The following is a 13,966-nucleotide window of genomic DNA, read 5'->3' as shown; positions in this document are numbered from 1 at the left end:
TGGTGGTCAATGGCCCTATGCCCAGGTGGGGACCGGTGACAAGCGGTGTACCTCAGGGGTCTGTCTTGGGACCGGTGCTTTTCGGTATCTTCATCAAAGATGTAGACGATGGGATTGAGAGCACCCTCAGCAGGTGTGCAGATGACACCGAGCTGAGTGGTGCAGTTGATACCAAAGAAGGAAGGGATGTCTTTCAAAGGGACCCGGACAGGCTGGAGAAGTGGGCCCTCATGAACCTAATGAGGTTCAACAAGTCCAAGTGCAGGGTGCTGCCCCTGGGCTGGGGCAATCCCGGACATGAGCACAGACTGAGAGAAGAACTCCTTGAGAGTTAAGGCCTTCAGACACTGTGAGGAGAACCCACAAAGTCTTTGAAGACACAAAATCCTCCAGAGTAATAGAGGCTATAACATATGGGAATGAACATTTTGGAAAGCTGAGGTTGGAAAGGAGCCCTGGAGGTCCCCAGGAAAGCCTGCTGCTGAAAGCAGCCCCAGCAAGGACGTCAGACCACATGTCCCTGGCGATTCCTGCAGCCAGGTCTTGAGAAGCTGAAAGGATGCAGGTGGCGCAACCTCTCAGGGCAACCTGCTCCCTTCTGGAGATTCCCCACGAACAGAAAGGTTTCCCTTTCTCTCCAGTGTGAACTTGGCTTCTTTCAGTGTAGGTGGGCACACACTTTTCAGATCGCAGTGCACTGCTGTGAAGAGCCTGGTTCCGCCTTGTCAACGTGGAGGTCATAGCTCAGCCACAGGGGCCGCTCTGGGCCCTTACGCTGGCACCTTTCCACTGAGGGTGGGCAGAAGAGCCACCTCCTTACTACTCAAGCAGGGTCACCTGGAGCAGGCTGTGCAGGAGCAACCCACAGATTCACCTGCTGCTTCCACTTGTGGAAAAACTGTGTTTTGCTTGAAGGGCAGTCTGCTGCTGGATTGCTGCAGGACTCCCAGAAGGCTGGGGGTCCAGAGCTTTCCTCTGCCCACAGAGACCGAGCAGAGGCGTGTAGGTCAACAAAGGGCCTCACTCCCCTGCAATGGCTTTTCCAAAACAGACAGTGATTCCCCTAAAGAGAAGAGCCATCCCCAGGGATGGGGCTGTCAGCATGGCCGTGTTTATGGCAGCTGAGCTCTGTGCAGGTCTTGAGGACCTGCCACCAACGTGTGGGGTCAGAGGGCTTGTGCACCACTGGGCCGGTGCTGGGAAGGAGGAGTCTGGGAGAGCAGCATGGAGACGTGCTCTGTTGTGGCATTTATGCTACACCAAGTCAGCACTCAGACCCGGAAATTTCCTCCCCTGCTGAGTCAGTGGCGGAAACCATTCCCTAGTGTGGGTTGTTCTGTTAGTTTAAAAAACACTCCCCTGAATGTCACCCAGATGTTTATTGGAGGTAACAGAAGTCAAGCCGCAGAGCTCGCCGCAGCACTGTTCTGAAGCTGGTGCGAGGTGCGGCCGTAGGGCCGGCCGGGTGCTGCCCTGTACTCAGCCGGGTTGGCTCCCCAGAAGTGCCGGATGTGGGAGCCTGCTGGGAGGTGGTGTTGGAGGGCCCCCGAATGGCATCTTCTCCGGATGCTGGGTCACGTCCCACAGGCCTCCTTCCGGGTGCTGAAGGGCTGTGGTCAGCGGTCGAGTTGTGTGGGCTGGACTGCCGGTGCGGGGACCTGCTCCGGTCCCTCTCTCTGGCCACGTCCCTGCGGCGACGGGTGGAAGAGACGACGACGTATTCCTGGTAGTCATCGTCCGCTCGCACCGAGTGCAGGAGCCGGTGGAAGGGCCGCCTGCAGATGGGGCACGTGGCTTTCCTCTCGGCCCACTGCTGGATGCACTCCAAGCAGAAGCGGTGCAAGCAGAAGGCCACGTAGGCTGCTTTCTCGATGTCATTCATACAGATGGGACACAGGAGGTCTTCTGCTGCCTCCAACGGCCTGGCCTGCTGCTGCTGGCTGGCGCCGGCAGTCACGTCTAAGGCGCACTCCTCCATAGCTTTCTGGGCACCCGCTGCCATGTCCTGCCCCGACATCTTTGCCACGTGTCGACCTTGTCTGGTGCTAGGAGGGGAAAAAGAAAGGGAGCCTCAGCTGAGGGAGAGGGTAGGAAAGGGCCTCCCAAAGGGGCTCCCTGTGGCTTGAGAAGCAGCAGCAGTCCTGTGGGACAGCCAGCCTCAGGGGCTACCCTCCAGCCCTGCCTTCCCCCGTCAGCTCTGGGGCTCTGGGGAAGAGCCGGGGTGTCCATGACCCCTGATCTCCACGTGCTCTCTCCCTGAGGCCCTGTATGACTGGGGTGAACTGAGGTACCTGACGAAGGCGCTCAGGGACGGTGGAGAAACTCTCCAGGAATCTTCAGCGCTGCCAAAGACCTTGGCCCCCTCCTGGGACAGCCGCCGTGTGGGACCCACACGCAGCACCCTGCAGCTGTCAGCGTGGAGAGGAGCGCTGCAAGAGGCTGCCTTTGCTCTGCGCCCAGAGCCGCTGCTCTCCAAAAGCCACAGCTCGAAGCACAAGCCACGGTCCTGCAGGAGCTGTCACGCCTCGCATGTGCACCCGCAGGAGCTCCTGGACAAAAGGCACGGGGACAGAGCCTACAGCTGCTGAAAAGCACTGAGGTCACGGGCAGTCACAGTCGCTGCTTGGCGACATCACAGGGGTCTCTGGGGCTGCCCAGCGAGGAAGACCCGTGTTCCCAAGGGGGAAGCTTGAAAGCTTCCACCAACAAGAAGCAAGTTGCCTTTGATTCAAATGGGATTGTGATAAGTGGGACGGTGTTGGTAATATTGAACAGAGAGAGGTATGATGACAATAAGCCTGAAAGGAATGTGAGAACTGCATCAGCTGTGTAAATTCAAAGCTCCTTAAAACAAACAACAACAACAACAAAAAGATAACCCACACAATGGGAAATCGTCAAATAGTTACGAGAACAATATTTTTGAAATTGATGTCAGTAAGTTTATGTGAAGAAAGGAAGGATGAAGAATTCTGAAATACAATCTTATTTAAAAAAAATAAAATTCTCTCCAATTCAAGAGAGATTGTTGTCTAACTCCTTTCAGCAAAATAAAAGCAAACAATAATTTTGGTTACTACTTTTGAGTTGCTTTTTTTTCCAACAAAAGCTTAATCAACCACTGTTCTGCATAGGAACACATTAGTAGGTTCAACAGTACGTAACAGATTCTATTAGTCGGAAAAGACAACAATTCAACTTGCAGTTTGGATAGGTGAAAATTTAGAGAATCTAAACTGCGTCACAGAATGAAACGAAGCATTCACCCACCACACACATCCAGCAAGATAGCTCTAAGTATACTCTGACACCACCTTTATGGGCCACATTTTCGTAGGATGTCAAAATTGATCTCTTCTAGAGTTGGGAGCATTCTGGAGTTGTCAGCCAACCTGGAATACTAACAAATTTAAACTTGCTGAAACATTATGACTATATTTGAAGAAAATAATTTATTTTGCTGCACATTTTTAGTGGGAAAGAAATACTACGATTCTGCATGATGATATTTGACATGCGCCTTACTTTTTTTTTTTTTTTAACCAGTCAAATATGAAGAAATCATTGTATGTCTGGCAAAGTTTGTGAGCTCTTACGTTGGGTTTATGTGGCAAGGTTTCTAGGGGGCTGCAGGGGTGTACGCCATGAGCAGAGCCCAGCAGCTGCCACATCAGATCGGAGCCAGTTCCAGCCAGCTCCAAAAAGGACCCGCTGCTGGCCAGAGCCAAGCCAGTGAACGGCGCTGGATGCGTCATTGTGAGAAAGGGAGAAAGTGCTGCCCAAGAACAACTGGGAGAGAGGAGTGAGAAAATGCGAGAAAAACAGCCAAGCAGACACCAAGGTCAGAAGTTCCCCTGCGGCCTGGTGGAGCAGGCTGTCCCCCTGCAGCCCATGGGTCCCACACGGAGCAGATCTCCACGCTGCAGCCCGTGGAGGAGCCCCCGGTGGAGCAGGTGGAGGTGGCCTGGAGGAGGCTGCGGCCCATGGAGAGCCCCCGCAGGAGCAGGCCCCGGGCCGGAGCTGCAGCCCGTGGAGAGGAGCCCACGCAGGAGCAGGGGGTCTGGGGGGAGCTGCCGCCCACCCGTGGGGGACCTGTGCTGGAGCAGTTTGCTCCTGGGGAATGGACCCCGTGGTACGGAGCCGTGTGGGAGCAGTGCTTGAAGAGCTGCTGCCTGTGGGCAGCCCCCGCAGGCTCAGTTCGGGAAGGACGGCATCCCGTGGGAGGGACCCCACGGGGAGCAGGGGCAGAGAGGGACCGTGAAGGAGCGGCGGAGATGAAGTGTTAGGGACTGACCGCAGCCCCCGTTCCCCATTCCCCTGCACTGTTTAGGAGGAGAAGGTGGAAGAGGACGGATGGGGGGAAGGTTTTTTTGGCTTCTTTCCTTTGTTTCTCACTTCTCTAGCTTGTTAGTAATAGGCAATCAATTGTATTAATATCCCTGTGCTGAGTCTGTTTTGCCTGTGACAATAATTGTTGAGGGATCTCCCTGTCCTTATGTCAACCACTGAGCCCTTTTCATTGTATTTTCTCCCCCTTTCCCTTTGAGGAGCGGGAGGGAGCAAGCAGTTGTGGTGGAGCTCAGATGCCCAGCTGTGTAAAACCACCACAACACATCTGCAGTTCTGTGTCTAGTACTGGGCTCCCCAGTACAGGAGAGATTAGGATATACTGGAATGAGTCCAGCAGAAGGCCACAAAAATGATGAAGGGAATGAAGCATCTCTCCTGTGATGAAAGGCTGAAAGAACTGGGACTGTTCAGCCTGGAGAAGAGAAGGCTCAGGGCGTGTGTAAATACCTGATGGGAAAGAATGAGAAAGAGGGAGCCAGACTCTTAGTGGTGCCCACTGACAGGTAAAGAGGAAGTGGCAAAAATTAAAAACCATGAAATTCCATCTGAACACAAGGAAACACTTTTCTCCTGTGGGGCGGCCAAAAATCAGCAAAGGTTGCTCAGAGAGGATGAGGAGCCTCTGTCTTTGGTTAGAGACAACCAAACCCTGAGTGGACATGGTCCAGGGCAACTTGCACTAGCTGACCTTGTTTGAGCAGAAGCCTGGACCAGGTGATCTCAGGAGGTCGTTTCCTGCCTCAGATCTTCTGTCCAAGGCGGAGTTCCTTCCTAGCAGTGGGACTCTGGGTGAAAGTAATTTCAGTAACCCCTTTTGCTAGGTAACGGTTCATCAGCAAGAAAGAGGGATATCTGGAAAAGGCTCTTTACTAAGAGGGTGGGCAGGCACTGGAACAGGCTCTCGAGGGAAGTGGTCACAGCACCAAACTTGACAGAATTCAAGAAGCGTTTGGACAACGCGCTCAGACATAGATAGGGTTTGATTTTGGGGTCATTCTGCATGGAGCCAGGAGTTGGACTCGATAATCCTTGTGGGTCCCTTCCAACTCAGGATATTCTGTGATTCTATGATTCTGTGGGGTGATCAGCTTGGTGGATGGTGTAAGAGCAGTTCATTCTGCTTAGCCTGACTTTAGTAAGGTATTTGACACTGTGTCTCTTAACATCCTCATAAACAAACTGACTAATCATAGAATGGCTTGGGTTGGAAGGGACCTCAGAGACCAGCTAACTTCAATCCCTCTGCCAGAGCCAGGGATGGCACCCACTAGACCAGGCTGGCCAAGGCTGCATCCAGCCTGGCCTTGAACACCTCCAGGGATGGGGCATCCACAGCTTCTCTTGGCAACCTGTTCCAGTGCCTCACTGCCCTTACAGAAAAATTTTCCTCCTGATGTCTAGTCTAAATCTACCCCCTTTTAGTTTAAGACCATTCCCCTTGTCCTATCATTATCTACCTGAGTAAAGAGACCTACTCCATCCTTTTCGGAAAACCTCTTTAAGTATCGAAAGGTCACAATGAGGTCCCCCTGGAGCCTTCTCTTCTGAGGCTGAACAGCCCCAGCTCTCTCAGTCTTTCTTCATAGGAGATGTGCTCCAGCCCTCTGAGCATCTTTGTAGCCCTCCTCTGGACTCATGCTTATAGGTCCACTTCCTTCTGGTGGTGCTGGGAGCACCAAACCTAGACGCAGTACTCCAGGTGGGGCCTCATAAGGGCGGAGCAGAGGGGGACAATCACCTCCCTCCCCTGCTGCCCACCCCTCTGTTGATGCAGCCCAGGACGCGGTTGGCCTGCTGGGCTGCGAGCTCCCACTGCTGGCTTATGTCAAGCCTTTTGTCCACCAGAATCCCCAAGTCCTTCTCTGCAGGGCTGCTCTCAATGAGTTCTTCTCTCAGTCTGTGCTCATGTCCGGGATTGCCCCAGCCCAGGTGCAGCACCCTGCACTTGGACTTGTTGAACTTCATTAGGTTCATGTGGGCCCAATTCTCCAGCCTGTCCAGGTCCCTTTGAAAGGCATCTCTTCCTTCTTTGGTATCAACTGCACCACTCAGCTCGGTGTCATCTGCACACCTGCTGAGGGTGCACTCAATCCCATCATCTATATTGTTGATGAAGATATCGAAAAGCACCGGTCCCAAGACAGACCCCTGAGGTACACCGCTCGTCACTGGTCTCCACCTGGGCATAGGGCCATTGACCACCATAAATCTCTTGTTAGCCTGTTGCTCCAGCCTGTCAAGGTTTCTCTGGACGAGAGCATGGCCTTCTGGTCTGCCAGCCACTCCTCCCATTTTTGTATCATCTGCCAATGTGCTGAGGATGCACATGGTCCGGGTCATTAATGACATGTTGAGCAGTACTGTCCCCTGGGGAAAATTGTTATTTTGCACAACCCTTACCAGCTCACTGCCCGCTAATCTATCTAACCTTGTCCTATCAAGGAGGTGATCCAGAACACCCAGCATGGCCTCAACAGGGGCAAATCATGCCTGACCAATATGGCGGCCTTTTATGGTGGTCAATGGCCCTATGCCCAGGTGGGGACCGGTGACGAGCGGTGTACCTCAGGGGTCTGTCTTGGGACCGGTGCTTTTCGGTATCTTCATCAAAGATGTAGACGATGGGATTGAGAGCACCCTCAGCAGGTGTGCAGATGACACCGAGCTGAGTGGTGCAGTTGATACCAAAGAAGGAAGGGATGTCTTTCAAAGGGACCCGGACAGGCTGGAGAAGTGGGCCCTCATGAACCTAATGAGGTTCAACAAGTCCAAGTGCAGGGTGCTGCCCCTGGGCTGGGGCAATCCCGGACATGAGCACAGACTGAGAGAAGAACTCCTTGAGAGTTAAGGCCTTCAGACACTGTGAGGAGAACCCACAAAGTCTTTGAAGACACAAAATCCTCCAGAGTAATAGAGGCTATAACATATGGGAATGAACATTTTGGAAAGCTGAGGTTGGAAAGGAGCCCTGGAGGTCCCCAGGAAAGCCTGCTGCTGAAAGCAGCCCCAGCAAGGACGTCAGACCACATGTCCCTGGCGATTCCTGCAGCCAGGTCTTGAGAAGCTGAAAGGATGCAGGTGGCGCAACCTCTCAGGGCAACCTGCTCCCTTCTGGAGATTCCCCACGAACAGAAAGGTTTCCCTTTCTCTCCAGTGTGAACTTGGCTTCTTTCAGTGTAGGTGGGCACACACTTTTCAGATCGCAGTGCACTGCTGTGAAGAGCCTGGTTCCGCCTTGTCAACGTGGAGGTCATAGCTCAGCCACAGGGGCCGCTCTGGGCCCTTACGCTGGCACCTTTCCACTGAGGGTGGGCAGAAGAGCCACCTCCTTACTACTCAAGCAGGGTCACCTGGAGCAGGCTGTGCAGGAGCAACCCACAGATTCACCTGCTGCTTCCACTTGTGGAAAAACTGTGTTTTGCTTGAAGGGCAGTCTGCTGCTGGATTGCTGCAGGACTCCCAGAAGGCTGGGGGTCCAGAGCTTTCCTCTGCCCACAGAGACCGAGCAGAGGCGTGTAGGTCAACAAAGGGCCTCACTCCCCTGCAATGGCTTTTCCAAAACAGACAGTGATTCCCCTAAAGAGAAGAGCCATCCCCAGGGATGGGGCTGTCAGCATGGCCGTGTTTATGGCAGCTGAGCTCTGTGCAGGTCTTGAGGACCTGCCACCAACGTGTGGGGTCAGAGGGCTTGTGCACCACTGGGCCGGTGCTGGGAAGGAGGAGTCTGGGAGAGCAGCATGGAGACGTGCTCTGTTGTGGCATTTATGCTACACCAAGTCAGCACTCAGACCCGGAAATTTCCTCCCCTGCTGAGTCAGTGGCGGAAACCATTCCCTAGTGTGGGTTGTTCTGTTAGTTTAAAAAACACTCCCCTGAATGTCACCCAGATGTTTATTGGAGGTAACAGAAGTCAAGCCGCAGAGCTCGCCGCAGCACTGTTCTGAAGCTGGCGCGAGGTGCGGCCGTAGGGCCGGCCGGGTGCTGCCCTGTACTCAGCCGGGTTGGCTCCCCAGAAGTGCCGGATGTGGGAGCCTGCTGGGAGGTGGTGTTGGAGGGCCCCCGAATGGCATCTTCTCCGGATGCTGGGTCACGTCCCACAGGCCTCCTTCCGGGTGCTGAAGGGCTGTGGTCAGCGGTCGAGTTGTGTGGGCTGGACTGCCGGTGCGGGGACCTGCTCCGGTCCCTCTCTCTGGCCACGTCCCTGCGGCGACGGGTGGAAGAGACGATGACGTATTCCTGGTAGTCATCGTCCGCTCGCACCGAGTGCAGGAGCCGGTGGAAGGGCCGCCTGCAGATGGGGCACGTGGCTTTCCTCTCGGCCCACTGCTGGATGCACTCCAAGCAGAAGCGGTGCAAGCAGAAGGCCACGTAGGCTGCTTTCTCGATGTCATTCATACAGATGGGACACAGGAGGTCTTCTGCTGCCTCCAACGGCCTGGCCTGCTGCTGCTGGCTGGCGCCGGCAGTCACGTCTAAGGCGCACTCCTCCATAGCTTTCTGGGCACCCGCTGCCATGTCCTGCCCCGACATCTTTGCCACGTGTCGACCTTGTCTGGTGCTAGGAGGGGAAAAAGAAAGGGAGCCTCAGCTGAGGGAGAGGGTAGGAAAGGGCCTCCCAAAGGGGCTCCCTGTGGCTTGAGAAGCAGCAGCAGTCCTGTGGGACAGCCAGCCTCAGGGGCTACCCTCCAGCCCTGCCTTCCCCCGTCAGCTCTGGGGCTCTGGGGAAGAGCCGGGGTGTCCATGACCCCTGATCTCCACGTGCTCTCTCCCTGAGGCCCTGTATGACTGGGGTGAACTGAGGTACCTGACGAAGGCGCTCAGGGACGGTGGAGAAACTCTCCAGGAATCTTCAGCGCTGCCAAAGACCTTGGCCCCCTCCTGGGACAGCCGCCGTGTGGGACCCACACGCAGCACCCTGCAGCTGTCAGCGTGGAGAGGAGCGCTGCAAGAGGCTGCCTTTGCTCTGCGCCCAGAGCCGCTGCTCTCCAAAAGCCACAGCTCGAAGCACAAGCCACGGTCCTGCAGGAGCTGTCACGCCTCGCGTGTGCACCCGCAGGAGCTCCTGGACAAAAGGCACGGGGACAGAGCCTACAGCTGCTGAAAAGCACTGAGGTCACGGGCAGTCACAGTCGCTGCTTGGCGACATCACAGGGGTCTCTGGGGCTGCCCAGCGAGGAAGACCCGTGTTCCCAAGGGGGAAGCTTGAAAGCTTCCACCAACAAGAAGCAAGTTGCCTTTGATTCAAATGGGATTGTGATAAGTGGGACGGTGTTGGTAATATTGAACAGAGAGAGGTATGATGACAATAAGCCTGAAAGGAATGTGAGAACTGCATCAGCTGTGTAAATTCAAAGCTCCTTAAAACAAACAACAACAACAACAAAAAGATAACCCACACAATGGGAAATCGTCAAATAGTTACGAGAACAATATTTTTGAAATTGATGTCAGTAAGTTTATGTGAAGAAAGGAAGGATGAAGAATTCTGAAATACAATCTTATTTAAAAAAAATAAAATTCTCTCCAATTCAAGAGAGATTGTTGTCTAACTCCTTTCAGCAAAATAAAAGCAAACAATAATTTTGGTTACTACTTTTGAGTTGCTTTTTTTTCAACAAAAGCTTAATCAACCACTGTTCTGCATAGGAACACATTAGTAGGTTCAACAGTACGTAACAGATTCTATTAGTCGGAAAAGACAACAATTCAACTTGCAGTTTGGATAGGTGAAAATTTAGAGAATCTAAACTGCGTCACAGAATGAAACGAAGCATTCACCCACCACACACATCCAGCAAGATAGCTCTAAGTATACTCTGACACCACCTTTATGGGCCACATTTTCATAGGATGTCAAAATTGATCTCTTCTAGAGTTGGGAGCATTCTGGAGTTGTCAGCCAACCTGGAATACTAACAAATTTAAACTTGCTGAAACATTATGACTATATTTGAAGAAAATAATTTATTTTGCTGCACATTTTTAGTGGGAAAGAAATACTACGATTCTGCATGATGATATTTGACATGCGCCTTACTTTTTTTTTTTTTTTAACCAGTCAAATATGAAGAAATCATTGTATGTCTGGCAAAGTTTGTGAGCTCTTACGTTGGGTTTATGTGGCAAGGTTTCTAGGGGGCTGCAGGGGTGTACGCCATGAGCAGAGCCCAGCAGCTGCCACATCAGATCGGAGCCAGTTCCAGCCAGCTCGAAAAAGGACCCGCTGCTGGCCAGAGCCAAGCCAGTGAACGGCGCTGGATGCGTCATTGTAAGAAAGGGAGAAAGTGCTGCCCAAGAACAACTGGGAGAGAGGAGTGAGAAAATGCGAGAAAAACAGCCAAGCAGACACCAAGGTCAGAAGTTCCCCTGCGGCCTGGTGGAGCAGGCTGTCCCCCTGCAGCCCATGGGTCCCACACGGAGCAGATCTCCACGCTGCAGCCCGTGGAGGAGCCCCCGGTGGAGCAGGTGGAGGTGGCCTGGAGGAGGCTGCGGCCCATGGAGAGCCCCCGCAGGAGCAGGCCCCGGGCCGGAGCTGCAGCCCGTGGAGAGGAGCCCACGCAGGAGCAGGGGGTCTGGGGGGAGCTGCCGCCCACCCGTGGGGGACCTGTGCTGGAGCAGTTTGCTCCTGGGGAATGGACCCCGTGGTACGGAGCCGTGTGGGAGCAGTGCTTGAAGAGCTGCTGCCTGTGGGCAGCCCCCGCAGGCTCAGTTCGGGAAGGACGGCATCCCGTGGGAGGGACCCCACGGGGAGCAGGGGCAGAGAGGGACCGTGAAGGAGCGGCGGAGATGAAGTGTTAGGGACTGACCGCAGCCCCCGTTCCCCATTCCCCTGCACTGTTTAGGAGGAGAAGGTGGAAGAGGACGGATGGGGGGAAGGTTTTTTTGGCTTCTTTCCTTTGTTTCTCACTTCTCTAGCTTGTTAGTAATAGGCAATCAATTGTATTAATATCCCTATGCTGAGTCTGTTTTGCCTGTGACAATAATTGTTGAGGGATCTCCCTGTCCTTATGTCAACCACTGAGCCCTTTTCATTGTATTTTCTCCCCCTTTCCCTTTGAGGAGCGGGAGGGAGCAAGCAGTTGTGGTGGAGCTCAGATGCCCAGCTGTGTAAAACCACCACAACACATCTGCAGTTCTGTGTCTAGTACTGGGCTCCCCAGTACAGGAGAGATTAGGATATACTGGAATGAGTCCAGCAGAAGGCCACAAAAATGATGAAGGGAATGAAGCATCTCTCCTGTGATGAAAGGCTGAAAGAACTGGGACTGTTCAGCCTGGAGAAGAGAAGGCTCAGGGCGTGTGTAAATACCTGATGGGAAAGAATGAGAAAGAGGGAGCCAGACTCTTAGTGGTGCCCACTGACAGGTAAAGAGGAAGTGGCAAAAATTAAAAACCATGAAATTCCATCTGAACACAAGGAAACACTTTTCTCCTGTGGGGCGGCCAAAAATCAGCAAAGGTTGCTCAGAGAGGATGAGGAGCCTCTGTCTTTGGTTAGAGACAACCAAACCCTGAGTGGACATGGTCCAGGGCAACTTGCACTAGCTGACCTTGTTTGAGCAGAAGCCTGGACCAGGTGATCTCAGGAGGTCGTTTCCTGCCTCAGATCTTCTGTCCAAGGCGGAGTTCCTTCCTAGCAGTGGGACTCTGGGTGAAAGTAATTTCAGTAACCCCTTTTGCTAGGTAACGGTTCATCAGCAAGAAAGAGGGATATCTGGAAAAGGCTCTTTACTAAGAGGGTGGGCAGGCACTGGAACAGGCTCTCGAGGGAAGTGGTCACAGCACCAAACTTGACAGAATTCAAGAAGCGTTTGGACAACGCGCTCAGACATAGATAGGGTTTGATTTTGGGGTCATTCTGCATGGAGCCAGGAGTTGGACTCGATAATCCTTGTGGGTCCCTTCCAACTCAGGATATTCTGTGATTCTATGATTCTGTGGGGTGATCAGCTTGGTGGATGGTGTAAGAGCAGTTCATTCTGCTTAGCCTGACTTTAGTAAGGTATTTGACACTGTGTCTCTTAACATCCTCATAAACAAACTGACTAATCATAGAATGGCTTGGGTTGGAAGGGACCTCAGAGACCAGCTAACTTCAATCCCTCTGCCAGAGCCAGGGATGGCACCCACTAGACCAGGCTGGCCAAGGCTGCATCCAGCCTGGCCTTGAACACCTCCAGGGATGGGGCATCCACAACTTCTCTTGGCAACCTGTTCCAGTGCCTCACTGCCCTTACAGAAAAATTTTCCTCCTGATGTCTAGTCTAAATCTACCCCCTTTTAGTTTAAGACCATTCCCCTTGTCCTATCATTATCTACCTGAGTAAAGAGACCTACTCCATCCTTTTCGGAAAACCTCTTTAAGTATCGAAAGGTCACAATGAGGTCCCCCTGGAGCCTTCTCTTCTGAGGCTGAACAGCCCCAGCTCTCTCAGTCTTTCTTCATAGGAGATGTGCTCCAGCCCTCTGAGCATCTTTGTGGCCCTCCTCTGGACTCATGCTTATAGGTCCACTTCCTTCTGGTGGTGCTGGGAGCACCAAACCTAGACGCAGTACTCCAGGTGGGGCCTCATAAGGGCGGAGCAGAGGGGGACAATCACCTCCCTCCCCTGCTGCCCACCCCTCTGTTGATGCAGCCCAGGACGCGGTTGGCCTGCTGGGCTGCGAGCTCCCACTGCTGGCTTATGTCAAGCCTTTTGTCCACCAGAATCCCCAAGTCCTTCTCTGCAGGGCTGCTCTCAATGAGTTCTTCTCTCAGTCTGTGCTCATGTCCGGGATTGCCCCAGCCCAGGTGCAGCACCCTGCACTTGGACTTGTTGAACTTCATTAGGTTCATGTGGGCCCAATTCTCCAGCCTGTCCAGGTCCCTTTGAAAGGCATCTCTTCCTTCTTTGGTATCAACTGCACCACTCAGCTCGGTGTCATCTGCACACCTGCTGAGGGTGCACTCAATCCCATCGTCTACATCTTTGATGAAGATATCGAAAAGCACCGGTCCCAAGACAGACCCCTGAGGTACACCGCTCGTCACTGGTCTCCACCTGGGCATAGGGCCATTGACCACCATAAATCTCTTGTTAGCCTGTTGCTCCAGCCTGTCAAGGTTTCTCTGGACGAGAGCATGGCCTTCTGGTCTGCCAGCCACTCCTCCCATTTTTGTATCATCTGCCAATGTGCTGAGGATGCACATGGTCCGGGTCATTAATGACATGTTGAGCAGTACTGTCCCCTGGGGAAAATTGTTATTTTGCACAACCCTTACCAGCTCACTGCCCGCTAATCTATCTAACCTTGTCCTATCAAGGAGGTGATCCAGAACACCCAGCATGGCCTCAACAGGGGCAAATCATGCCTGACCAATATGGCGGCCTTTTATGGTGGTCAATGGCCCTATGCCCAGGTGGAGACCGGTGACGAGCGGTGTACCTCAGGGGTCTGTCTTGGGACCGGTGCTTTTCGGTATCTTCATCAAAGATGTAGACGATGGGATTGAGAGCACCCTCAGCAGGTGTGCAGATGACACCGAGCTGAGTGGTGCAGTTGATACCAAAGAAGGAAGGGATGTCTTTCAAAGGGACCCGGACAGGCTGGAGAAGTGGGCCCTCATGAACCTAAT

The 13,966-nt window shown here is 53.3% G+C and overlaps 2 protein-coding genes across 2 annotated transcripts; both read right to left on the bottom strand.

The window, feature by feature from the left end:
- Positions 1–109: 109 nt before the first annotated feature.
- LOC136789104 (E3 ubiquitin-protein ligase Topors-like) lies at positions 110–2,512 on the bottom strand. The gene is made up of 2 exons (XM_066988743.1): positions 2,292–2,512; positions 110–2,045 (listed from the first exon to the last, which is right to left on the bottom strand). Exon 2 carries the CDS (start codon positions 2,015–2,017, stop codon positions 1,379–1,381), a length of 639 nt encoding a protein of 212 aa, XP_066844844.1. The 5' UTR covers positions 2,018–2,045; positions 2,292–2,512; the 3' UTR covers positions 110–1,378.
- Positions 2,513–8,223: 5,711 nt separating this feature from the next.
- LOC136789047 (E3 ubiquitin-protein ligase Topors-like) lies at positions 8,224–9,372 on the bottom strand. Its single transcript, XM_066988399.1, has 2 exons — positions 9,155–9,372; positions 8,224–8,908 (listed from the first exon to the last, which is right to left on the bottom strand). The coding sequence occupies exon 2, from the start codon at positions 8,878–8,880 to the stop codon at positions 8,242–8,244; it is 639 nt and encodes a 212-aa protein (XP_066844500.1). The 5' UTR covers positions 8,881–8,908; positions 9,155–9,372; the 3' UTR covers positions 8,224–8,241.
- Positions 9,373–13,966: the final 4,594 nt, after the last annotated feature.

The sequence above is a fragment of the Anser cygnoides genome, chromosome Z (genome assembly GCF_040182565.1).
Source record: "Anser cygnoides isolate HZ-2024a breed goose chromosome Z, Taihu_goose_T2T_genome, whole genome shotgun sequence".
Lineage (NCBI taxonomy): Eukaryota > Metazoa > Chordata > Aves > Anseriformes > Anatidae > Anser > Anser cygnoides.
This window is presented reverse-complemented; position numbering and strand designations above follow the sequence as displayed.